General features: G+C 47.6%; 2 protein-coding genes across 3 annotated transcripts in view; one reads left to right on the forward strand and one right to left on the reverse strand.

The window, feature by feature from the left end:
• gareml (GRB2 associated, regulator of MAPK1-like) overlaps window positions 1-18,595 on the forward strand; it is a 29,578-nt gene extending 10,983 nt beyond the window's left edge. The window contains exons 1-5 of one of the 2 annotated variants that reach the window (XM_072702989.1): window positions 750-862; window positions 5,642-5,772; window positions 8,574-9,785; window positions 14,764-14,936; window positions 16,273-18,595. In XM_072702989.1, the coding sequence (XP_072559090.1) occupies window positions 5,746-5,772; window positions 8,574-9,785; window positions 14,764-14,936; window positions 16,273-17,281 (2,421 nt within the window). In that variant the 5' untranslated portion in view covers window positions 750-862; window positions 5,642-5,745 and the 3' untranslated portion in view covers window positions 17,282-18,595. Of the gene's footprint in view, window positions 1-749; window positions 863-5,641; window positions 5,773-8,573; window positions 9,786-14,763; window positions 14,937-16,272 lie in introns of those variants that run through there. The other variant, XM_023826543.2, reaches the window with a different exon arrangement.
• On the reverse strand, window positions 18,514-26,518 carry hadhaa (hydroxyacyl-CoA dehydrogenase trifunctional multienzyme complex subunit alpha a). Its single transcript, XM_023826544.1, has 20 exons — window positions 26,394-26,518; window positions 24,620-24,661; window positions 24,468-24,538; window positions 24,222-24,355; window positions 23,580-23,718; window positions 23,296-23,415; window positions 22,915-23,017; window positions 22,646-22,768; window positions 21,799-21,917; window positions 21,638-21,694; window positions 21,442-21,551; window positions 21,167-21,301; window positions 20,888-21,059; window positions 20,615-20,701; window positions 20,340-20,480; window positions 19,947-20,015; window positions 19,658-19,853; window positions 19,457-19,571; window positions 19,228-19,373; window positions 18,514-19,154 (listed from the first exon to the last, which is right to left on the reverse strand). The coding sequence occupies exons 1-20, from the start codon at window positions 26,458-26,460 to the stop codon at window positions 19,009-19,011; spliced, it is 2,292 nt and encodes a 763-aa protein (XP_023682312.1). The 5' UTR covers window positions 26,461-26,518; the 3' UTR covers window positions 18,514-19,008.
• Between the last annotated feature and the right edge of the window lie 199 nt (window positions 26,519-26,717).

Below are 26,717 nucleotides of genomic sequence, written 5' to 3' on the forward strand. Positions count from 1 at the left end.
ACCACAACTGTTTAAATTCCTTATCTTCAGCAAAAATCCACAGCCATGTCCTTCTAATGAATAATAATATTATTAAAGTGAAATTCTCAGTCTTTACGTGAAATTTATTTAGCTTTTGCCCAAAATGATGTACATTTTTTTTTTGTAGAAAGCTGGGTCAGACAGTCCCTGGTGAAACGGCAGGGGGAGGGGGGGAGGGGTTAAGGGTCTTGCTCATGGGCTCAACCGTGAAATCACTCTGAGATCTGAGCCAGCCCCCTTCCGATCACAGACACAGCGTCATAACCCACTGAGACACACAGCGCCCCAGTTTTAATGTGTATGTTTTAATGCAAAATAATCTGGTTTCCTGTGCTTTGGAAAACAGCTTCGAGTCGATTTGTAGGCTGCTTTTGTGTAATCACCTTTTCTCCATTTCATGGGGTGGGGGCGGGGGGTGTTTGAGGGGCCGGTCATTCCCCAAATATTTTCCCAGCGTAATGAAATAAAAGAATGTGTCTGAGAACAGGAGGCTCGGGAGTAGTGGAGGGGGGGGGGGCACATTCTCTCCAGGGGAGACACCACCACACTGTGGGCGGAGATGAGGTCAGCGCTCGTGACCGGAGCGTTTATTTCGGGGCACCTCCGGCAGCGCCGGGCCGTGAGGTAATGGCGTGTCACGCCGATCCCACCGGAGCTCGCTGTCACCAAGAGCTTAGTGGAGGCAAAATGGTGACAGGTGCCGGGTGACGCTTTTAGGGGACAGCCTGGGCGGCGTTTCACAGCCTGTGGATTTTAGCTATTAATTACGAGTTAATTAGTTAGCGTCGGTAATCATCGCTCAGCGAAGTGTGTTTTTCTGGCAGGGCGGGGTGGAGACCAGGTAATTCCCTTCCCTGAATCGCCTTTGAAGCTCTGTGTCACTCTTACCGAGTCTGAGACGTGGGGGCGGCGAGAGACGGTGAAGTCAGAGATAAAGCATTTACTATGTGCAAATGATGATAAATGGGCCGTTTTATCAGCCCCGTGCAACCCTATCTGCCGCTAGAGGTACCCAGACGAGGCTTTGGCAGCCTGGGCCGACCCAGGCCTCTCCATCTGCTCGGAGACCCGCCGGTCGGCCAGGGAGGCCCCCACTTCCCCATCTGCGCCTGCCCTCCGACACCCTCGGCTCCCTGATTGGCTGCGGGTCGATCCCTCGGTCACGGAGCAGCGATCCGCAGGGAGAGAGCCCTACGCCCCCCCATCCCCCCCCCCCCCCAGCTTAATGTGAATTTAAAAACACACGCTCCTCTCCGAAAGGCGTTGATCTGCAGGGGGGGGGGGAGGAACTCAGTGACCTAAGGATGCCAGACGTTATTGTAATTATTACTAATCGGGTAATATACTGCAGCGCCGGGATGGATTGTGCAGCCGGCTTCATTATGACGGCATTGTGTGGTGATTTAGCGCGTTTTCAGCATCGCACGCGACATATGGCTCCCTGATCGGCCGGCTTGTGTGAGGATGCCCACCGATGCATCCCCCCGTGTCCCTGTCACACTGAGGGTGTCCGCATGGGCCGCCTACCATAAACACCCCTCCTTTCTACCCAAGGGAAGCTTCCTTTGTAGGCCTGTACGTTATACCTTCCTTTTATTAAAGCAGCTCTTTGGGGGCCAAGCAGCGCTAGCAGAGCGATCTCTGTCGTTTTTCTTCTCATATTCTATAATGTTGGGCAGCCGGTCGACCTTGAACCCCCGCCGAGGTTTTTTTTCTCCTTTTTTGGTTCTACTCCTCCTTTCTCTTCTTTCTTTCTTCCCTCCTCCCTTTTCTCTGTTTCTCGTGCCTTTTTGGATAAATGGATCTCCACAGATTCTTGTCAAGCGCATTTTGGTGACATGCAGCCATACTTAAATCACTGCACTAAAAAATATTCAAAGAATCATAATTATGAAATTATTATTATATAACCGAATTGCTAAACAGAGGAACAGGAGTGGTATTGATTGGTTGAATAAGTTTTATTTTAACGTAGCAGATAGGAGGGTTATGTGCCTATCAGGCTGCTCCATGGTGAAGGCTTCTTTAAAATATTTAAACATAGAAGCATATACCCATGTGGATAATGTAATGTTCATAGTGTTTAAAAAAACTGCAAACCGTTTCCGACTTTAATTAAAGGAAAGTGCCTAAATGTTTATCACTTATCTCCAGCTGTGACTTTGAATGTCAAAGACATTGACATCAACGCATCCTAGCGAGAGTCATATTTTTAAAGAGGATAGCACTGCAGATGTTTGTTGCTAAAGCCTTATGATGATTTGCATACTGCTGATTGTACTGAGTGTTGGGTTAGAGGTATGTGACTGTGTCTGGGATCCGGCGGACGGCAGAGTAATTGTTTCACAGATGGACCCTTAAACCCAAATCCTCCCGGGACCGTGGTCTCTGACCCCCTGCTTTTCCTCGCTTGTATGTCTGCTACATCAGTTACTGTAAACAAAGCTTTGTATCGTCTTCGACAGATCGCTTGGTCCCCCCCCCCCCCCCCCCCCTTCCCACGACTCTGGGCACTATTGGTCTGTTTTCTAAGATGGGTCCTGGTTCATTAAGGTTATGATTCTGTTATATATACTTCTTAATGGGATATTGTGAGTCACAGGACAGAATATATTCCTGAACATGGACCACAGAATGTTACATTATCGCCAGAATTGGTGAAATCTCAGCATGCATCGTGAAACAAGTGTATCGTGAGATGAGCAGGTTATGACAACATAGAAAAATGAGACAAAAGGTTATGTTAGAGTTTTTCAAAAGCAAACAGGCAATTGGTTATGATCTTATGCCCCCCATGGCCACCCCTTTGTACAGATGTTCAAATGCAGCTATATTGCTGACTGCATAAAGGCCGAGTAGCAGTTACATCCCACTAAGTCTGGAGAGAAAAGGGGGGTGACATCAGACACAATGAAGGCACTACGAAAGAGAACAAAATATGAGGCATAACCAGTAAGGTCTGATTTAAGACATTTACAGGACATTTACAATACTGCAAATGTCGTAGAGGAAGCCAGTGGTCCATTTCAGAAAAGAGCTTCATTTTAACTTATGCAGACTGATGTAGTTACAGTGTCCCATATAAATAAACAGATGCAAATCACACACTGTACTGCTATGTTACTGAAGCTCTGTCTTCAAGGCAGGTCCTGCTACGTTACTGAAGCTCTGCTTCATTACAGGTCCCATCCTGCTACATTACTGAAGCTCTGCTTCATTACAGGTCCCCCTGCTACGTTACTGAAGCTCTGCTTCATTACAGGTCCCATCCTGCTACGTTACTGAAGCTCTGCTTTATGACAAGTCGCATCCTGCTACATTACCGAAGCTCTGTTTCACGTCAGGTCCTGCTACGTTACTGAAGCACTGCTTCATGACAGGTCCCATTCTGCTACGTTATTGAAGCTCTGTCTCATGAAATATCCTGCTACATTACTGAAGCTCTGCTTCACAGCAGGTCCTGTCCTGTTACGTTGCTGAAGCTCTACCTTTGAGAAAGTGAATCCAAGTGAATCAAGTTTCTTAAAAACAACAGTTTTCTCTTTTGGTCCTAAGGGCGAATAAATGATATTAATACAGTATGTTGTCAGGTGCTGGGTGTTAGCGCAGCATGGCTTCAGCAAAGCATGATGGGTTACAGCACTGAGCACTGAGGTTAAGGGTTAATTTAAGGGGGGTGGGGCTGGGAAAGGCTATCAGTGCTGGCCCTCGTCCCATGCAAATCCCCAGAGCTGAAAGACACTGCGGTGAGGTGGACAGGCTTTCACACCCCCCTTTGTCCATGGAGACCAGCAGCCAGCTCAACTCCATGCAACAAAGGCTTTGACCACCAGCTCCACGGGGTGTGAAGCTGCACCAACTGAAGGAGGCCTTTCATATAATCTGCAGACTGTCCAGTTTCTCTGGCGTCAACCTCGAGTCCTAAAGCCACTTACAAAAGGGGGGAAGGATGAACTGAAGTAGGGAGCCTCGGATTTGCAATTTAATACAGAGGCTAAAAGGTAAACGGAGAAAGAGTTTCGTCAGTTTGAGTTTCTGCCATTTAATGATTTGCTTGATTAATATTAATTAGGAGTTATTCATATACCCATGGGTACGTGTGACCACAGCCGTGTACGATGCCGCTTCAGTCGGCGCTACCGGATCCGCAGCCAGAGGCTTGGCAAACCTACTGAGTTTGGCTCCATGTCCTCAAACAGTGCCGAGGATTGGCTTGCCCTGGAGAAATGCCGCTTTCCACTGCCTGTTATTGGATGTATTGGTATTAGTGGGCGTGGCCTCATTCCATTGGTTTGCTGTAACTCCACCCATGGCTTTTGAAAATGCTGCCGTGGATGCTGGGTAATGGGGTGCCCTGTTTTTTCCCCTGGCCCTCCATTGTAACAAGTTCTTCCGCTGCATTGATTTGTTTATTTATTTTGTTCAATAACAAGCCCCCCCCCCACCCCCGCAGTGATGGTGATGGGCTTGGAGAGTTTGGAGTGCAAGAATATCATGGTCATTAGAGCATCTGGCTCTGGAGAACATCATAGCATCCAAACAACTTCCAGGCTGGAGATACTCTGGAGTGCAATTAAACCATTAAACCTTCTGAATTTTTATTCTTTCTTGCAGCCACATTAATAGTGACATTTTTCTGTGTATGTTATTATAGTTTATACTATCTTCAGTCCTGTGATGTTTATCTGATCTTGTGTAAATTATGAGTATAGTGTGAATTTCAAATAAAAATGCCAGTTTACAATATATATGGTTATAATAATGACTCCACATTACACTAAATTACAGAGTTTTTTATTACGGAATCATGCTGCTCATGTCATTAAATGGATTTACACCTTTTTTTTAAATGGCAAGGAAACCTGTTGCTAGGTGACAGAAGGATGGATATCTGGGGGTCTTTGGTGGCGTGTGAACCACATTCAGGGGAGATGAACATCAGGGACATTGTCCCGTGAGCAGGGGGGACATTCATCGAAGGAGACCCTTCAAAATATCCTGGCCCTTGTCTGGCCCCCTCGACCCCAGGGCCCCTGCCACGTCTGGGAGGGTGTCATACAGACTGCTGTTCCCAGCTCCCCAAATTACTATTCTCTGAAAAAGGATTGAGGAGATGTCATCTTCTGTGCATATCAAACATACATTTTACACCGACTCCGACTGTAGCAGCTGATGTGTTAATAAATAAAGCCCCCCCGATACGCTTGAGAGTGTGATCGGTTGACGAAAAGACTTCAGACTCTTTATGGTTCATTTATTATTTTCTTGTTTAAAGAAATCAGGAAAAAAAAAAACTTGTTCTTGTTTCGACACGTCCATTTCTCCACAGGGAGGATTAACTAACGGCCCAGCTGGCATCTACAGAACAGTCTTTTTTTTTGGTTCACTCTTTTTCTGGAAGCTTCCAGCCTGGCTCTGTTGTTGTAAACGCTGTGATGTATTAGATGTACCTCGGCTCTTTATGGCTGATTTTCTTGCTTGCTGGAGCGGAGCCCGGCCTTGAGAGATGCTTGATGGATTGGCTCTTCTTCCTGTCTGTCTCCGGGTCTCTCTGTCCCGTCTCCGGATGTTTGACCGAGTCCCCAGGGCTCACTCTTCCGACGGCCTTTTTGTTGTCCAGGGAAATTCAAGCTGCTGGACCAGGACCGTGATGTGCGAGAGCCGGTGCAGTACTTCGCCAGCGTGGAGGAGATTGCCGGAATATTCCCTGACAGAGTGTTTGTGATGGAGGCCATCACCTTCAGCGTGAAGGTCAGTGGTGGTGAGACCTTGCTGCACCCAGGCCCACAGAACCACGCTCTGGGTTAGAGGATGTACAGTACTGTGCAAAAGTCTTAGGCAGTCCAAAGAAATGTTTAAAGCTGTTTATCTGGGTAGCAAGTGTACTTTGACTTAGAACAAAGAACACAATTTAACATTAGAACATGTGCAAATTAAGAGTAACAATAAAAACTAGTAATAATTTCTTCTGTTTTCTAAAAAGTTACTGATATGTAGTTGGATGGCTAGATGAACACCGCTTCAGTTCCCAAACTTCTCCTCAGGGGCACCTCAGCCGTCCCACGATTTTGTTAAATTTCACCAACAGCTCAATTAAATAATTAAATAAATTGGTTTAAAAAGTCAGTGACAGATTGACTAGCTGTATGTATGCCTAAGCTGACACTCTTTGACAGGCATAATATCATAGTTTTACACCAACACGAGGATAATCTAAACATCATTTTCTTTGCCTGCCTAAGACTTTTGCACAGTACAGTATCTGCGGTGTCATGTGACTTGCCTCGTGACTCTAGTTCACACTCCAATTACAGCCCCCGTCTCACATCCCTGTGATGAGCAGCAAGTAAAGAGTGCTGTGATTGGTTATTTGAAGGGTTGTGGCAGGAAGGTGGACTTAAAAATGAATCAATAGAATGCACTTTGCTGTACAGCTTTAATTCTGTTCCATTTTGTCAGGAACCATAGGTCTTTTATGAGGGTTAGCTAGTTAGCATTATCAGCTTGTATTGTAAAACACTACCATTAGTCTTGTTCTCTAGAGTTAGCTCCAGTCAAATCCCATGTGACGCCCTTGGTTGCCTATGTCACCTTAATGCCACTGGTTGCTAAAAAATGGAAGTTCACAGAGAGATCTCAAAATGACCAGAATCGAATCAGCTTGGGAGGTCCAGTCATATGATGGAGAGAGTCTGGGATAACAGCAGCCCTGGCCGACCCTAGAAGGCCCCTGGCCTGAGGGGGGGGGGGGGGGGCAGATAGGCTAAGAGTGCCGATGTGACTTGACCAAATGTGACATGTGACTTTCTTCGCATGGTCACAGAGCCTGGAAAATAAGGTAGCAAAAGCTGTACAGCAAGATTGCCTTTTCATTCATTCACCATCATTGTAGCATCTGTGCTAATGGAGCCTGTCTGTACTGTTCTGAGGGACGCCTCACTGTCACTCGACTGCACACTTCCCAGGACTGTTGTCTGGTGCAGTCAGAGGGACAGGACTCAGGGATGATCAGGGAGGAACTGAACACTGAATGGGCTCTCCTCACGTGGAGAGTGTCCATCTGACAGGTAGTGGCGTGTAATGACTCCACTCTGACAAGAAGTTTAGTGAAATGGTCTTACTCTCTGACAGGAAGTGGAGTGAAATGGCCTTACTCTCTGAGAGGAAGTGGAGTGAAATGGCCTTACTCTCTGACAGGAAGTGGAGTGAAATGGCCTTACTCTCTGACAGGAAGTGGAGTGAAATGGCCTTACTCTGACAGGAAGTGGAGTGAATTGGTCTTACTCTCTGACAGGAAGTGGAGTGAAATGGTCTTACTCTCTGACAGGAAGTGGAGTGAAATGGTCTTACTCTCTGTCAGGAAGTGGAGTGAATCTCCCATCTCTTGTACCTTTCATGGATCATAGTATGTTTCAGGTGTTGGGAGTATTTATGAAGAAGCCCTTCAGATAAGCTCTCATGCAGGTCAGACTTGGTAATCCACCTGAAGCTGAACAGGGTTGAGCCTGGCCAGTACTTGGATAGGAGACTAATCATTAAAGCTGGTCTGCTGCTGGAAGCAGTGTTGGTGCAGCCAACAGGTTAGTCCATCCTGTGGTCTGTGTGGATCCCTGAGGTCAATGTGGGTCCCAATGCCCGAGTGCGGTGACGGGGACACTATGGCCAACAGGTCAGCCCATCCTGTGGTCTGTGTGGATCCCAGTGCCCCAGTGCAGTGACGGGGACACTATGGCCAACAGGTCAGCCCATCCTGTGGTCTGTGTGGATCCCAGTGCCGCAGTGCAGTGATGGGGACACTGTGCTATAAAAATGGCGCCATCCTTTGGATGAGATGTAAAACTGAGGTCCTGATTCTCTGAGGTCATAAAAGATCCCTGGGCATATTTTGAAAGAGTAGGGGTGGTACCCCGATGTCCTGGCAAAAATTGCCCACTGTGGCCCATTTAAAACCTGACCTCCTAATCATCCCCTATATCTAAATTGTGAATTCTCTCCTGCCCCTTCGCCACCTTACCTACAGTGTGGTGAGTGTACTGGCGCAGAATGGCTGCTGTTGCATCATCCGGGTGGGTGCTATATGGTGGTGATTGAAGTGGCTCCTTTTTGGTTGCTGAAAGTACCATATAAAAGTTACATTCATTCATTTATAAGTCCTCCCTTCCTCCAGCGTGATTTACAAATATTTGCGCAGTCTGATTGGCTGGCTTCATGGCGTGACCAGGGAGGGTCCACGTGGGTCCAATAATGTTATCACGCTTCATCGGATGGTGATATTAGGCCAGTAACAAAGACTTTCTCACACCTCTTCATTCTTATCTTTTAGTTGTTTGGTGACACATTGAGGTTCGTGTTTTAGGGCAGTGATGTAGTACCTTGGATCTGGGTTCGGAGTTCATGTAGTTAGCTGCTGTATCGAGTGCAAACACACACACACACACACACACACACACACCTTAGAGCTGACTCCCACACTGCACATCTATAATTTTAACTCTTTGCTGTTACCTTGTTAGTTTGTGTATTTTACATTTTGCCACCACTCATTGTCATAGGTCGTGTCTGGAGAATTCAGCGAAGACAGCGAGGCCTACAACTTCACACTGCAGACGGGCGACGAGCTCACGCTCATGGGCCAGGCGGAGATCCTGTGCGCCAAGACGGTGCGCGAAAAATCACGCTTCAATACCATCCTGCGTAAGCTGGGCAAGAGCAACACGTTCACCAAGCAGGTGAAGGGCAAGATGCCCTGCCTGATCTGCATGAACCACCGCACCAACGAGAGCATCAGCCTGCCCTTCCAGTGCAAGGGAAAGTTCAGCACACGCAGCCCGCTGGAGCTGCAGATGCAGGAGGGCGAGCACACCATCCGCAGCATCATCGAGAAGGTCCGCCTGCCCGCCAATGTCACTGTGCCCAGCCGGCCCCCCCGCAACCCCTACGACATTCACGTCATCCGCGAGGGCAACCGCTACAAGTTGGTGAGCATCATCTCCAAAACGGTGGTCCTCTGTTGCATCCTGCGCAAAGAGGAAGTGATCCCTTTCCACTTCCTGCTGCTTACGGACATGCCCCGCTTTATCTTGCCAGAGGGGCTCCTCAGGGGCGACCCGGTTTTCGAGAAGGTCACTTTGGAGAGCGCCTTAATCTGCCAGGAGAAATTCAACCCGGATGACTACTCAAAAGCGGTGAGGGAGGCTAAGACCGACTTCACGGAGGAGTGCACCAGCCCGCGTCGAATCCGTGTGTGCCTCCAAGGCTACACCTCCCCGGGCTTTACCTCCCCAGGCTATGGGCGTGATGACATCACACAGTCGCTGCAGCGCCTCTCGCTGTGCGTTTATGGCGGCGGCGGCGGCGGCGGCTCACTGATCAGTGCCAACGGCGACGGGCATTCCCAGAGCTGCAGGGACTCACTGGGCGAGCAGCAGATCTTGCCACACGAACTCCTCACGCCCAGCGAGGGCGGCGACACCGACCGCGAGTACATGACGCCCGATTGGCCTGACGGTGAATTCCGGAACCCTGAGCAGCTGGAAATTCCGTATGAGGAGCTATGGATGAATCAAAACCCAGCGGGTCAAGGCGACACCTGCGGAAATCCCGCCATGTCGGACCCCACGGGGAAGGCGGAGCACAACTTGATATCCTTCCACTCCTCTTCTTCCTCCTTGGAGAGTGCCATGGGGCCATCCCACGTCAGCGTGGTGCAGATCGAGACGAGCACCGTCCCGACTCCACCTCCCGTCCCTCCTAAGTCGGAAGCTGTAAGTACTCCTCTTTCTCTTCTTCCGAAGAAGGTCTAATCGATTAAAAACTGTCCCCGTCCTGAGAAGACAGGTCGTCTGCAGAGTGCAGCCCCCCCACAGCCTTCTTTTTTGATAATTAATCACAGGAAAAAAAACGGTTTGCAAGGAGCCCTCAAATCCGTGTCTTACTCGCGCTTTTAGAAAGATAAACAGATGTTTTTTTTATTACACTTCACCTCGGTCATAAAACACTAATAGACACATTTCTGAGCTTCACTGAATAATTCATTTAACGCTGCTTTTAAACTGCAGGCTCTGACCACCAGTTTACTGGAACCCTGCTCTGTGCAGAGGAACATTAATAGACCATGATGATCGTCTGTACATTATGCTCGGGAGGTAGCCCGTAAAGTGCGGACATGAGGGGCTCGGGGGTCCGAGCAGAGTCGCATGCACACGGAGCCGACAGGGAGCCCGTCCAATCGCTGCAGTGTGAATATGAAACGCGAGGTGTGGCTGGACCTGTGGACGTGGGGAGACGGATGTTCAGGAGGCTCCAGCAGCTCATAGCGGGCGAATTATACCCTATGGCACATTCTCAATGAACTGATCTCTGCTCGGGGCGGGAGGTGTGACAGAGACTCAGTCCTGCTTCAGAAGCTCCTAGCAGCTCTGGTGGCTTTGCTTCACTCTAAAAAAGGTCTGATCATCCATCCATCCATCTATCTTCTATTCACTTATCCTGGTCAGGGTTTGCAGGGCGGCTGGAGCCTGGTCTGATGTTCCTCCACAATTTATATCATTTAACACTACATAATGGAATATCTGGTCCTATGGTTCAGTTGATGAGTGCAGGGAAGCCTCTTCGTTACCATGTCAGTGGTCTCCAGGTTGACTGTCGGGCGCAGTTATAATAAATAAATAAGGTTAACGCCTTGTGGTGAGGCCACCGTGTTACTATGTCAGTGGTCTCCAGGTTGACTGTCGAGAGCGGTAAATAAGGCTAAGGCCTTGTGGTGAAGCCACTGCGTTACCATGTTAGCGGTAAATAAGGCTAAGGCCTTGTGGTGAGGCCTCACCGTTACCATGTTAGCAGTAAATAAGGTTAAGGCCTTATGGTGAGGCCGCACCTTTACCATGTTAGCGGTAAATAAGGCTAAGGCCTTGTGGTGAGGCCTCACCGTTACCATGTTAGCGGTAAATAAGGTTAAGGCCTTATGGTGAGGCCTCACCGTTACCATGTTAGCGGTAAATAAGGCTAAGGCCTTGTGGTGAGGCCTCACCGTTACCATGTTAGCAGTAAATAAGGTTAAGGCCTTATGGTGAGGCCGCACCTTTACCATGTTAGCGGTAAATAAGGCTAAGGCCTTGTGGTGAGGCCTCACCGTTACCATGTTAGCGGTAAATAAGGTTAAGGCCTTATGGTGAGGCCGCACCTTTACCATGTTAGCGGTAAATAAGGCTAAGGCCTTGTGGTGAAGCCACTGCGTTACCATGTCAGCGGTAAATAAGGCTAAAGCCTTGTGGTGAGGCTGCCCTGTTACCATGTCAGTAGTAAATAAGGCTAAGGCCTTGTGGTGAGGCCTCACCGTTACCATGTTAGCGGTAAATAAGGCCTTGTGGTAAGGTCACCCCGTTACTATGTCAGCAGTCTCCAGGTAGATTCACAAGCACATTAAATAAAGCTGCTTTTCTCCTGCACTTTCAGTACTTTCCCTTTTCCATTGACTTCCGGTCGAGTAGCAACACCAAAGGTTCCAGTACCTAAAGTGCCAAACCAGCTGGGGTTTTTTGGTACTTTAGGGTGGGACTTGCAAAGCGTTTATTCCTGATTGGTTAAGCAGTTAACCTGCCTCTGAAACATAATACATTTGTTGTCTAGAAAAAAATTACGGACTCAGAAAACAACAATAAACAAAGTAAAAAAAAAAAAGTTATAAATAATGAACAGATGAAGAGACCCAAGTTTTAAATGCGATATGGTCAGAAAAACCAGAAGATCTGGATGGTGCGACGAGAAATTAAAGTGTTTACTATAATATACTAGGGCTATATACACTCACCTAAAGGATTATTAGGAACACCATACTAATACGGTGTTTGACCCCCTTTCGCCTTCAGAACTGCCTTAATTCTACGTGGCATTGATTCAACAAGGTGCTGAAAGCATTCTTTAGAAATGTTGGCCCATATTGATAGGATAGCATCTTGCAGTTGATGGAGATTTGTGGGATGCACATCCAGGGCACGAAGCTCCCGTTCCACCACATCCCGAAGATGCTCTATTGGGTTGAGATCTGGTGACTGTGGGGGCCATTTTAGTACAGTGAACTCATTGTCATGTTCAAGAAACCAATTTGAAATGATTCAAGCTTTGTGACATGGTGCATTATCCTGCTGGAAGTAGCCATCAGAGGATGGGTACATGGTGGTCATAAAGGGATGGACATGGTCAGAAACAATGCTCAGGTAGGCCGTGGCATTTAAACGATGCCCAATTGGCACTAAGGGGCCTAAAGTGTGCCAAGAAAACATCCCCCACACCATTACACCACCACCACCAGCCTGCACAGTGGTAACAAGGCATGATGGATCCATGTTCTCATTCTGTTTACGCCAAATTCTGACTGTACCATTTGAATGTCTCAACAGAAATCGAGATTCATCAGACCAGGCAACATTTTTCCAGTCTTCAACTGTCCAATTTTGGTGAGCTCGTGCAAATTGTAGCCTCTTTTTCCTATTTGTAGTGGAGATGAGTGGTACCCGGTGGGGTCTTCTGCTGTTGTAGCCCATCCGCCTCAAGGTTGTGCGTGTTGTGGCTTCACAAATGCTTTGCTGCATACCTCGGTTGTAACGAGTGGTTATTTCAGTCAAAGTTGCTCTTCTATCAGCTTAAATCAGTCGGCCCATTCGCCTCTGACCTCTAGCATCAACAAGGCATTTTCGCCCACAGGACTGCCGCATACTGGATGTTTTTCCCTTTGCACACCATTCTTTGTAAACCCTAGAAATGGTTGTGCGTGAAAATCCCAGTAACTGAGCAGATTGTGAAATACTCAGACCGGCCCGTCTGGCACCAACAACCATGCCACGCTCAAAATTGCTTAAATCACCTTTCTTTCCCATTCTGACATTCAGTTTGGAGTTCAGGAGATTGTCTTGACCAGGACCACACCCCTAAATGCATTGAAGCAACTGCCATGTGATTGGTTGATTAGATAATTGCATTAATGAGAAATTGAACAGGTGTTCCTAATAATCCTTTAGGTGAGTGTATATTGAAATGTGATTTTGTTGTAATAAATATTGGGATAGTAATGAAGCAAAAAGAGTTAATAAATTTTTCCAAAACCCATCTATGAGTAATTTAAACTGCAAGAATGAAAACTATTATGATTGGCTGGGGGGAGCGCATGCAGCACTCACGCGAAAGCAGCAGCGGTAAACTTTAAACTGATTTTTAAACATATACCAGGTAATCTTCAAAAGGAACAATCATTAAAATTGCAGTTCTTGCAGTTTTGTTTCCTAGAGTAAAAATATTTTCGGCAAAATGTTTTACAGAGTAAAAATGTTTTGGTCAAAACTAACCCCTCTGCGATATTAATGTCCGTACAGTCTGAAGGTACGAAAAAAATCTGATCTCAGTCTAGCTGACTAGCGATTTAAGAATTGGATGTGCATAACATGCAATGTTGCCATTAATATCACACATCATCCAGTCCTGTAATATACTACAGCCATTTTTGGAATTCAGTACAACAAACCCCGCCTCATGTTGTGATGTCATACAGCGCCAGTACCAGTTTTTATGCCAGTGGAAAACCAACACCTGAAGTACCAAAAGTACGGTACCTGATGCAGTGGAAAAGCACCCTAAGACTAAATAAGGCCTTGTGGTGAGGCTGCCTCGTTACCAGGTCAGCGGTCTCCAGGTAGATTGACGAGCACGGTAATTAAGACAGGGATCGAGGCCACCTCGTTCCCACGGTTCATTGGCTGACGGCCCCTGGGCAGATGGACACAGAATGTAAATAAGACCCTGCCTAGAGTGTTTGATGATGGGCTGTTTGCTGTACTTGAGGAACGAGGGGAACGGTCAGATGTAAATAACACTCTCTGAATGCCATGCGTAGCCCCTCGCTCCCGAGACAATGGCGTTTATGGGCACACACGCCAGGACATATCCGAGCTGCCCTCAGACTTAAAAATCAAGACGGACTGTGGGTATTTGGAACCTTTCGGCGGCACAGACTGACCGAGAGTAAACAGAAGGAATGAGGTTACTGTGTGAAGTGTGTGTGGATACCCATGCTGAGGGCTGGAAAGGCTAACCCCCCCCCCAAGGCCCCTGCCATCGCTTTCCATCCTCCTTTATTCCATTTGTCTCATAGAAATGGGAGACTTTGACTTGGTCGAGTTTTTCTCCCTATCAGAGATACAGAACACCACATGGCACAATAAATCTGTCACTGTGATTTTTAAAGCATGTGAAGAACCTGGTGGATTTAATCCCGGTCAAAGTATGAAGAGGAAACTCATGAATTCTTATCCGGTGTGTTTTTTGTGAAGTGACACTTTAAATAATGAAGAGTTATTAAATTATGTGAATGTGGAGAGATGTTTTTTTTTCCCTTGCAGTTTGGCATTTCCGCTTATGTGTGTTGGGGGGTACACTTGGCTGACAGGGGGTCCAGTTACAATCCTGCACGGTGGGTCCCCCACCCCATAAATATAGCTTGTATCCAGGTGATCACCTTGGCATGTGCAGCTCTTTGTGAGCCAGGACAACAAAAAAGCCCCTCTTTACACACAGCTGTGCCTCAGGGCATTGTGGGATATGTGTTCACTGTGCAACATGTACATCTTCCTGCTCACCTTTCTTTCATCACTCCTCTTATCAGACAATCCCTGTCTCTGTCACTTACTCTCGTCACAAGCTCCTTCTTCTTGTTTCCGGTTGTTTGACAGCTTCTTCCCGTGTCTGGCACAGGTGAAGGAGGAATGCCGCTTCCTCAACGCGCCCCCGGTCCCGCCACGGGCTGCCAAAGGAGGCCCTGCCCCCAGCCCACCGGTGCCGCCGCGGTTCCCCAAGTGCCAGCTGCCGCCGGCCTCCGGCACCCCCAGCCCCGGCCTCTCCTACTACTCATCGGGGCTTCAGGATGTGTGAGTGTCCCGGGTGCCGCGATTTGCCCACATAGCCACTACGCACTCTGCCCCTTCATGCTGCAATACGGTTTCAGATGAAATATCTAAAAATATTGCCTCATCCTGGGCTCATCAGTTATTGTTACATGAAATCTAGGGGCGCAAGCCAGAGTCTGCTGAAAGGACTAGTGATGTTGCCATGGTAATGCCCAAGCAGAGCATGCACTTCCTGTTCCCGTTCACACACCCCCCCCCCCCGCCCAGTTTTATGACGTCTATACTTTTCAAGATATCTGAATGGTCTGGAACTTTCTTTAGCTTAAAAGAAACATCTTCATGACTTCAAGTTTGCCATGGGGAAGGGAGGGCCTGAATCCATTTCCCCAGCAGCATAGGGGGCCCCCTGAATGGCAGAGCCGATATGTGTATATGCAATGGCCGCCATTTAGGCTAGCTGTCTGGGCTGCGTGAGGAAACCACAAAGCGTGTGGGAGAAACATGCAGATCTGGGGGAGATCAAGCCAAGTGCCTGACACCCAGAGGAACGATTTGAACCCACAACCCTGGGTTGTGGGTTCAAATTATTATGATTATTATCATTACTGGGTAAGTGGTTGGGAAAAGGATGCATGGATAGTCTATTATGATGAGCTGTTGCTTTGGTTTGCGATGCCGGTCGCACAGCGATTCCCATGCTGTATCTCTGCAGCTCCAGTGTCCCAGGGCTTTGCGGGCTGGTCAAGCAATCATCCCCCCCCCCCCCCCATACTGAATAAATTGAATCTCTGCCGGCCAGCTTCCTGTGACGTGCCCTCCGGAAAATGAAGCAGCCCAGCCGGATTCACTCTGCTCCTTTGAAGTTCTTCTAGGGATCCATACAAAACGCAGCATTGAGCTCCTCCGTTGCCTAATGATTCCCATTACCAGCTAACTAACCCGCTTTACCCGTTTCACAATCGCAGCATCAGTGCTGTAAATGTCACTTCCCCCGTGCCGACGGCTCTTCACTGCCTCCTTTGACTCATGCTTGACGTTTTAATCACCGAACTGCAGCTGTCTGTGTTAATTTCCGCCCTCTTCGTGGAGTATTAAGAGGGATATTGTATGCTTTACATTTCTGTGATTAGCCTGCATCCACTGGTCTGAATTCACCTTCTACCCACCTTATTGCTTATATATGGTGAGGGGTGGATGAATTATGTTTTAATTCTTCCATTATAAATAAATAGAAACATGGAAAAATGACAAACACCTTGACTTAACAGAGCATAACAGGAAGAGTGGGCACAGCGCCCCCTTGTGGTGTGTTGCTGCAGCTGTGTTGACACCTATCCCCCTTTGCTGACCCTTGCAGCTCCGGTCCTCGCAGTGGCAGCTGCTCGCCGTCCCCGGATTCCTACTCCCTCTACTGCTACCCCTGCACGTGGGGGGACTGTAAGGCGACCGACTCGGCCAGCCGCCCACTCACCGGGGGTGGGGGCAGCCCCGGGGTGCAGCCCGCCCAGGCTTCCTGGTCGGACCCCTGGGCCTTCTCAGACAGCACGCCCAGCGTGGCCAGTGGTCGCTCCACACCGCTCTTGAGCACAGACTCCACGCACAAGAGCTACTACAGCTGCCCCAGACTGAAGCCCCCGCATTCCCAAAAGCGCTTCGCCCCTTTCGGGGCCTTGAACCCTTTCGCCAACCCCGGCTACGGACGGAGTCTGTCCTCGTCCCCAGCAGAGTGGCTGGACAGCAGGGACCGGCCACGGCCCCCCTCCCTGTCCTCAGACACCTTTGACTCCTGCGTGAGCCGCATATCGCCCGACATCGCCGCCCCCAAGGCGGGGCGTGACACGACAGGCAGCCAGAATGAACAGACCCTGAAAGGCAGCGAGGGCAGCCAGGGGACCGGGCCAACCCCCCCTCCCCGGCCAGCCAAAGGCTTTGAGGCTGAAAACATCGTCATCAGGAGCGTGGCCCCTCTCTCCCCCGCCGTCGTCAGGGGGGCCGAGGGCGGCATCACCAGGGTTTACCTCACACAGGGCGTCATCGAGGTCCCGCCAGCGTCCACCAAGTGCAGCTCCGAGAGCTCCTCCTCGACCCCCTCCGGGGATGCCCCCAGCGCGGCCCAGACTACCGGGGAGGGGCCTATGTGGCACCCCCCCTCGGACCTCTCCATGCTCTCTGTGGAGGAAGTCTCTAAGTGCCTGCGCTTCATCGGCCTGTCGGAGGACGTGGTGGCCTTCTTCGTGAGGGAACGCATCGACGGCAGCATCTTCGTGCAGCTCACAGAGGAGATCCTGTCCGACGACTTCAAGCTGACCAAGCTGCAGGTCAAGAAGATCATGCAGTTCATCAAAGGCTGGAGGCCCAAGATCTAAACGCAGCTTGACCGTGGTTGTGGTTGTGAGGGCCGCGGTTCAGACCTGTGCAGGGCCGGGGGGCCGAGCCCCACGACAGCAGAAATGTCACTAACACAGGCCTAGCAGCCTCCCGCTACTGCTATTCCTGCCCCATGGCCGTTTAGAGGTCACCCTCATTCTGGGTTCAGTTAGAACCTGACGGGTGTCTGCGCAGGGAATTAAACCACCGGTAAACGATATGGCCATGTGTTCCCAAAGGACAGTGTCTGCACGCTGAGTCGATGTTGTGTGTCCGAGCTTTATGAATGATTTTATGAATCATCTGATGAATCATTTCATGTGCCTTGTGGTTTAAAATCATTATTTGTGGAAAAAGCTTCCGTGTGAATTGATTTGGAGTAAGTTTCGTCTTTTTTTTTCTTCTTTTTAATGTGAATTATAGGTCCGGCTGAAGCCAGGACTTGGTGGACTTGAAGTGAGTCGAATCTAAAAGTCTGTAAAACACAATGTTAAATGCAGAAGCTTAATGTTAATTTTTCCATTTATTTAAATACAAGCCCAACCTGGAATGACCTTTAGACCTTTGACTGAAGAGGTTCATGCAGTCGGGTGCGGGTGGTTCTCGCAGCTGAATGGGTCGCACACTCCTGAGACTGCCGTCAGCACAAACGGTTGTTTATGTTGAAGTTTTTTTTTCCCGTTTTAAGTTTGGGGTTCTCCAGGTGCTAGGGCCCACGCTGGCCACTAACCTGCCACCCACGAACCCACGTCTGTGCTGCCCTTCCTGCTGAAGCCAAGAGGACAAACTCTGAGAAATCACAGCAAAGTTGTACCCTGGGCCTCGTTGCTAGGCAACCGCACGGATGGATCCCAGAACCCCTGGCATTTGCCAGAACTCCTTCCAGAACAGCGTGGTTCCTCTCTCAACACAAGTACAAATTTTCTCCAACCACTTTTTTTATATATAAAATAAACTTCTTGCAGCAGAACTCTTAAAAAGGGAAGCAAGCATCTTTTGTACGACCATGAGAACATGCCTGTAATTAAGTACACTGTATTAAAGGACTGTAATTTGAGTTTACTAATCACTGCTGTCTGTGTATAGTGTTTGTCAGATGGCTGTAAATTACAGTTTAATTACTGGGTTTTAACATCTTTGTGCCCAAAAGTTTGTATGTATATTTATGGATCGACTTTATTTCCCTTCTGTAGAGCATTATATTATTAAATAATATTTAACAACCGTAGCGTTATTTCAATTGTACTGAAATTTTATTTTCTGTATGCTTTAATCCTTATGGATTAGAAGAAAATAAATAGCATACAAAATTATACAGTAACGTGGTTCTTTTTTTTAAATTTTACTGCATTTGATAAACCAGAATCATGTATCCGTCACTCAAAAACACTAGTGCAGACTAGTTTGCATTGGTTACCTTAATTTTGTTCCTTCATTGAATTGAATTAAAGTGCATGACCGTTAAACCTGCACTAACCCGTAACTCCAAAACAAGCAAAAAAGTGCAGAGTACATTCATAATTGTAGGCTAGATTCCTGCAACTAGGAAGGAACCATTTGGCAATACATCCAAGCGCTTTATGATCAAAAGCTGCCGACGCAGTACTCAGAGTACTTTGAGTACTGAGAGCCAAACAGAGGATTGGCGAACAAGGCAAACTTCGGTTCCCATGGGAAATGGCAGAGCTGCGTAATGCCGGACGCTGGCCGCAGCTGCTTGTACTAGCTACTTGTGGAACTTCTTGCTGCTGTCCTTGGCGTGATCAAGCAAGAGCTGGCACGGCGTGAACTGATTCCCGTACACCTCCTCGAACTTCCTCATCTTCTGCACCAGATTGTCTGCCCCGAACGAGTCCACGAACCAGAACGGCCCTAGAGACGGGGATAGGTTCTCGTAACGGTATCCAGGTAAGACACTGTGGTCACCAGATTGGCTGCCTCTCACCTCCGTGGCAGGGAGGGAACCCCAATCCGAACACGGCTCCGATGTCCCCCTCCACTGGGCCACTCAGGATCCCCTCCTGGAGACACATCACGGCCTCGTTCACGAACCTGGACACCAGGCGGAACTGCAGGTCCAAGTCTGAAGATCTGAGGATACAGTATCCAACGTTCATCGTGCCATTTATAGACAAACAGAGCGGGTTGGGGTGACGCCAGGCAGACCATCTTACACAGATGCTGGTATGGCCAATTTGAACTTTTTCACAATCTCCTCAACTCCCGGGTTGACCTTCTTCTTCTTCGATCCCTTCTCGTAGATGAAACATCCCTTTCCTGACTTGCGGCCTACAGGCGAATGCAAACATTGAAATAGTCTACGAAGCGTTCGCAGCTCAGCCAGGAGATCGGGCGGTCTCCTTCACGTGCCTTACCCTTGAACCCCTTCTCCAACATGGCCTTCATAACCTCGATATCGCCACCCCCGAAACGTGGCCCAAAGGCTTTGGAAAGGTACTCGGCCACATGGGTGCCGACGTCGATGCCAACCTCGTCCAGCAGGGTGGCAGCACCAACTGGAAAGCCAAAACTGGTGGTGACAGAGTCCAGTTTCTTGGGGCCCATGCCCTCCTAAGGGGGACACAACAGCAGTGTGAACCCTCCCACTGGGCACAAGGGCGCTCTGCTTTCTGGGGGGGGGGGGGGCGAAAAACGAGTGACTACCTGTAGAGCTCGGACCGCTTCTGCCATCATGGTAGCCAGACACCTGGTGGTGTAGAAGCCAGGGCCGTCCTATGAGGGCAGGAGAAAAGGCGAATAAACAAGATGAAGGTTATATCCATCCACCAGAACTTCAAGAGCCTAAAATAATCCATGTGTAGTTTCAAAGGCGGCAAAATACTTTTGCCTGTTAGAATGTACGATAAAATACTGCACTACCCCTTTAAGAAAAAGACCACCCATCACAACTAATAATGTTTGAAAGAGTTCAGGTGCAGTTGTACCAATATTACCACCAAGTATGCTACACCCCCCCCCCCCACCCCCCCCCCCCACCACACACACACACACAGACAGAGCGTTTGTAGCTGAGTATGTCCACAGAGACAGACCCACCTTCACGACTATGACGACTTTGCCCTGCTTGAGACCGACAGCGACGGCAGAGGCAGTCGTGTCTTTGGATGTCTTGTCAGTAGTTATTATCTCAAGCAGCTGCATTTTCTCCACGGGGGAGAAATAGTGCATCCCAATGACCTGAGAAGGCAGTTCAGATCAGGGTGTTGGTCCAATTAGGCCGGTCAGTCACTTTGTCTGCTCCTAATCTGACCAATCAGGTGTCTCACTTGGCATGCCCAGTCCAAATCTGACCAATCAGACCAGTTACTCACTTTTTCCGGCCTCTTGCTTACAGCAGCGATGTCTTTAATTGGAAGTGCAGAGGTGTTGGTGGCGAAAACACAGTGAGGGGATATTACCTTAAAGAGATGAGTTAAAGAATCACAGCACAGCTTGTTTACATTACCATCATCAGCTAAAAATGAAGATGTTTTGAGTCTGAAGGTTATTCAGACGGTAGAACCTTCAACAACAGTTCACAGTGCTGGTCAGGTATCTTCCACGGGACTTTTTGAACAGTTACAGCAAATGAGTGTCTTACTTACTGCTTCTACGTCCTTCAGGACCTTGTGCTTTAAATCCATGTCCTCAAAAACCGCTTCGATGACCATATCCACCTTGTCAAAGCCACTGTAGTCCAACTGTGGACTGAGGCTGGACATACTGGTATCCCTCTCGAAGGCTGTAATCCTCTTCTTCTTGGTCATTTCATTAAACCTAAGAAATGTGAATGATTACGTGTGGCTGCTGTTGGCCAGTCGCCTATGTGCTCTTACAAGAAGACTGTGCCCTCTGGTGGCTGTCAGCTGCGAGTGCACACCCACCCATTGTAAACTTGCTGCTGGCCCCTGCTCAGAGCCACCTCTGAGGTGTCCTTCAGGATAGTGCCGACACCCCGGTTCACGGTCACCTGGGCGATTCCTGCTCCCATCAGTCCTGCTCCTAAGACTGCCAGCTTCCTGACACGTGCAGAATCATCAGTAGTGTTTGGAAGGTTTTCGTACGTACGTCATATTTTACGTCACACTGAAAGTCAGGAATAACCAGCTGGAAATCCATCCATTCTAGCATGCTGTCATCGCCACATATCTCTGCTTACGTCACTTCCTTTTCCGGAGTCCCAAATCGGTTCTTCTTACATGTCACCTGACCATGGTAAATGCCGACAAGGGCCTTGGATTCCGTGGTCATCGCTAGTTTCCCGAAATTCTACAAGGACAGAAAAAAACAGAGGCTAAAGCCATGTCTCACCTTCCGTTCCTGGGAAACGTTTTGTCCCTTACAGGCTTCCTTACTTGTGACTCTACCACGTATCCAACCTCGGAGCCCTTCTCCAATCCTGCCTGAACGGCCTGTTGGAGGACAGACAAGATCTGGGACGAGGCTCTAAGGGAATGGACTGTAACGAAAGGCTCGAGAGACGGATGACCTCCAAAGGCCGTGGTGGGTCACATACCTCGATGATCTTCAGAGGGGCTGGATACAGGCCTTTCGTCTGCTTCGCTACCTTCTTGCCAACGGTCTTGTAGATTTGCTGGCGTACCAATGGAATCCCCATGATGTAATCTTGTATCTCTGTGAAAAGATTGGTAGTAAGAGATGAGGGACCCTGGCTGCCTCAGACAGGTTCATCTTTGACCATAACAGGACAGGAGGCTCCACAGCAGGACTGGACACATGAGTGAATGACTTAATGATACATAGTACAAGGTTTAAATGGGATTAAGGGGCATCAGATAAACGGAGGTGCGGCTATGTGCTTCAGAAAGGCTCCAGGGTGCATATGGGGATCACAATTTTACACAAGCAGTGCTGTTCAAATCACGGTCCTCGAGGTCCGAGCCCTGCTGACTTTCCAGCCTTCCTTTACTTGTGAGCCAGGTGTGAAGCCTCTGACCAATCAGAATCAGTAATTATTAAAGTAATTACCTGGGAGAACTGAAAACAAGGCCTAAATTTGCAATCGAGGTCCAGATTTGAAGAGCCCTGCTCTATTTTATGCTACTAGAAAGGATTTGTAAGGTATTATACTCAAGGTATTATATACAAAACGTTTAATACATTTCACCTAAAGTGTTTTCGGTTAGTTATTTTCCACATAAAGGGCAGGTAAAGAACTCAGCTCTCATTTCCTCCGCAGAAATTTATCGTAACCATTTTCAAACAAGTTGAGAGGTAAGGATTATAACCAATTATTTGTGAGATGCATTCAAATTACAATGCTGGAGCCTTTTCATAACCCCCAAATGATAGCTGTGGAGATACAGGATGACATCACTTCTCCAGTCGGTCAGCCTACTGACTTTGCATGATTCTTTTCTGGGGCTTAACAGGGACAGTCCCACTGGCAACGCCTTTAGCGAGACCCACTGCAACCTCTTCCAGGTATTCGATCGTTCTTCCCTCAGGCTGTTTAAGGCCAGGACCTGAGAAAATTAAAAGTAACAGGACTGCGAATAAGCAACTGAGTGATCAGCGAATCTCATCGTTTTTGCATAGAAATGTGTAAACATGTCAGGAAAGAGTCGAGAGAAACTGCTCAGCGGTCAGGAGAGAGTCCAGCGGACTGTACCGAGGGGATGGACTAGGTGATGGATCAGCCCCATCTTCTTGGCTTTATCCGCACTCAAGTTTCTCCCGGTCAGCATCATGTCGAAAGCGGCAGGAAGCCCGACCTGACACCCAGGAGCGAAAGAAGATGGTTAAACTGAAAACAACCTCACATGCTGATATTCATTATTTACATCCAGGGGGTGAAAACACCCTGGCTCTGGGTGGGGCAGTGGATTAGGATGCTGTGCAAGTGATCAGAAGGTCGCTGGTTCAAATCCCAGGGTCAGCAGAGTGATTTTTGGGCCAGTTGCTCCAGGGACTGACTGACCCAGCTTCCTCAATTGTACATCATTTTAGATCAAAGCATCTATTACATAAATGTATATATTCATATCCTCACCATTTTGGGCAGTCTCTGTGTGCCCCCCGCCCCTGGCAGCAGACCCAGCATGACCTCTGGGGTCCCCAGGATGGTTTTCTTGCTCTTCGTCGCCACCCGGTACTGGCAGGCGATGGCAAACTGAAAGAGAGACACTCGTGTAAAGCGTGAGCCGTTCCAGGCGGTCACATGACAACGCGGAAGAAGGCAGAGGGTGACCCCCAAGCAATCGGTACATGCAGACGTTTCTGGAACAGAGTGACTCCGGTACATTTGACCATACAGAACGGCTCGGTGAGGCCCACCTCTAGCCCCCCCCCCAGGCAGGAGCCGTTAATGGCCGCTATGATGGGAATGGGCGATTTGGCGACTTTTTCAAACATCTTCTGTCCCTCCTGAGAGATGGCTGTGACGTCCTCTTCAGTCTGACAGGCCTCAATCATGCTGTGGACAGAACAGACAGAATGAAATGGTTCTCCGTTCACCAGAGAACGCGCGTTTAGCTTTGATGAGACATTATTCTGTCCTTGGTCTCCCATAAGTCTAAATCTGAACTGTCTCCAGACTCTCGCGACCTATAAACACAAAAGCAGTGCTGGGTATTGAGATACTAAAGACTGTTAGTTAAATACTACAGTTATGTGTGTGTATTTTGAGGGTGAGGCTCTATATGTCATTCCATGTAGCTGCCAGCAGGTGTCAGTGCTGTAGAGAAGTTGGGAGATCAGTTCAATATATTGAATACTTTCAGGGTTTCCGGAAGCATTTGACAAAGTATTTTTTGAGAGTAACGGTGGCCACAAGAACACAGCAAATATCAAAGCATTTTATTATTATTACTATTAGCAGTAGTATTAGTAGTAGTAAAAGTATTAGTACAAGTGTATGACGAGACTGAGGGGGTCTGAAACATTAGGTAAGGATTTATTCAGGATTGGATCACTGACTTGATATCTGCTCCGGCGATGAAGCAGCCGGGTTTGGAGGAGATGAGGACGGCACTCCTCACGGCGCCATTGGCCCAGACCTCATTCATCACCTGGGTCATCTCGCTCTGCATCTGGGCCGACAGCGTGTTGACCTGCGTTGGCACAGTAGAGACGTGCCACAGAAAAGCTGGATCAGCAGCCACCCCTATGCAAAGGGCATATAACCCCCTGCCACCACTGTCAGGCAACACAGGGAACAGGTACCTTTGAGTTCGGGTCATTGATCCGAATGACGGCCACGTCATCCTTGACCTCGTAATTGACGTACGTCCGAGCTATGTAAAGTGAAAGGTGAAAATGAGCACTGAACACTCTGTTTTAAGCTTTTGAACACAGCTGAAGTTAAATGTGTTTACCTGACATGGTGGATAAAACTGTAAGGTTACGGCAGTTATGGCCTAAAAAAATAAAAACAGGAAACATGACTGGTTATAACAAGTAACTGAACAACATACACATACCGTGGGCTAATAAAGAACAGAGGCTGCACAAGTAGACAAACTATAAAAGGAATGGAAACTATAGAGACAGGTCATGCGGGGTCTATACCAGCCACATGGCTGCTTAACACCATGATATTAGCAACACAAAAATGGATGAACTGTGGCCCAGATTGCTGACATACAAACCACATTCTAACCCATCCATACAACATTAAATCTTTTCCAGGAATGAGTTACGACAGTCATGGGGGGTCAGCAGGTTAGGACCCTGTGCCCGTGAACAGTAGGTCACCAGTTTGAATCTCAAGGTCAGCAGACTGATGCTGCTGTTGGACCCTTGAGCCCTGATTGCTCCAGGGGTGCTGCATGCAGGCAGGCCCTAGGATTCACTCACACTAGTGTGTATGTCTCAAAAGAGAGCAAGATGATATATGTGGAAATAAGCATTCCACTATACAAATGGCAAATCAAGCATCATTTCTTTCTAAACGATGCAGCTTGCAGTTACCTCAGATCAGATATTGATCTATGTATTAATGGGTTTTAGATATAATACAGTAAAAAAATACACTTACAACTCCCACAACAACCTGAATAATACAACAGGAAGGCAAGGGCCTTGCTATATTAAACAGCCACAAACAAATCTACAAAACATAATATAAAAATAAAATAATTACCATATTTATAGAGCTCTGGGGACATAATTTAAAATGATCTCAATTAAAAATTTCAGTTTTTTTTAAAGAAATTTCACAAGTAATGTAAGACAGTGAAACTACCACACATATTCATATTCTGAATATATCAATATATCAAAAAATATCAAAACAGGAATAATAAAAAGAAAGAAACATGACTGAGATATGCTACTTTCAAAGCACAACACACCAACAATGATAAAGTGTAGTTATCATTACTGCAAATGCACTAATTACTGCTTAGTTCATAATTACAAAATTAACCTACATCAAAATACAATTTTTGTTAAATACAAAGTAGAAATGCATATATAAACACTGACTGCCACATTTGTTTAATTGTATCTGGCACAGAAGGAGACTGCAGAGTGGAATAGTTGGCCTGTCCAAAATGACTAGGATTTGTTTGTTTGGATAATATCCTGTATAAATGTTATTTCTTAACACCTGTATTCATATTTGGTTAAGGTTTAAACTGTTACACATGTATCACTTTTATGTTAACACCCATTTTAAGCAATCCATGCTTTAAAAAACCATTTAACATTTTTTTATATACAGGCAGAGCAGCGAACTGAGAAAATGCACAATTCAATCTGAATACATTGCAGAGGTTCTTAAATAGTGAAAACACTACAATTCAGACCTGTTTGGTAGAAAATGCTGAGTTGCTTAAAATACACCTATTTTATGTGGCAGATGTATTACCACACTGATAAGTCAAGTCAAAAATCACAATCCCATATAAATCATTTGCAATGGCTATGTAACGAAAATGCAAATCTTTTACGTTACTTTTCGTGTTTTACTGTATGGCTCTAACAACTACGCAGAATACTTTTGGCTGCAATACTAACTAGGTGAAAGGTCACCACCGGCACCAGCGACAGATCCGTATTCCAACAGATTTGCAGCCGGTTGCAGCTTGATCAACCGCAAAGCCTGCAGTCCACACACCCTTCTGAACCGCTGGACCTTTCTGTTACCTGTAAGCAGACTACATCTGCTCGTAGCGAACCTGGAGAGAATGCCCACTGCACGCATGCCAGTCATTTCGAGGACAGGTCAGTCGCTGCAAGTGGGCATTGACAGCGGAGACGGGTACGGTCGCTGTCCATTTGGATGACCGACACTTGCCCTTATTAAAAATGGAAAATGTATATGCAAATAAAAAGAAAATAATAATTAGTATCAGGTTTATTTCACTATTAAACACATAATAACGTCTTAAAACGGCAAATTGTTTTAATTAAATGATGTCGAGGACTTTAAAGCTGAACATTAATGGCAGGCATAGTTCTCGACAACTA

The sequence above is a fragment of the Paramormyrops kingsleyae genome, chromosome 19, assembly GCF_048594095.1.
Source record: "Paramormyrops kingsleyae isolate MSU_618 chromosome 19, PKINGS_0.4, whole genome shotgun sequence".
NCBI lineage: Eukaryota > Metazoa > Chordata > Actinopteri > Osteoglossiformes > Mormyridae > Paramormyrops > Paramormyrops kingsleyae.

Excerpts from the sequence above, each read along its gene's own strand:
- hadhaa (XM_023826544.1), bottom strand. The coding sequence starts at position 26,460 with ATGACTGGCATGCGTGCAGTGGGCATTCTCTCCAGGTTCGCTACGAGC. Across the intron at positions 24,539-24,619 it reads AGTTTTATCCACCATGTCAG|CTCGGACGTACGTCAATTAC; the intron begins GTAAACACATTT and ends CACTTTACATAG. Across the intron at positions 21,695-21,798 it reads CCCCTCTGAAGATCATCGAG|GCCGTTCAGGCAGGATTGGA; the intron begins GTATGTGACCCA and ends GTCCTCCAACAG.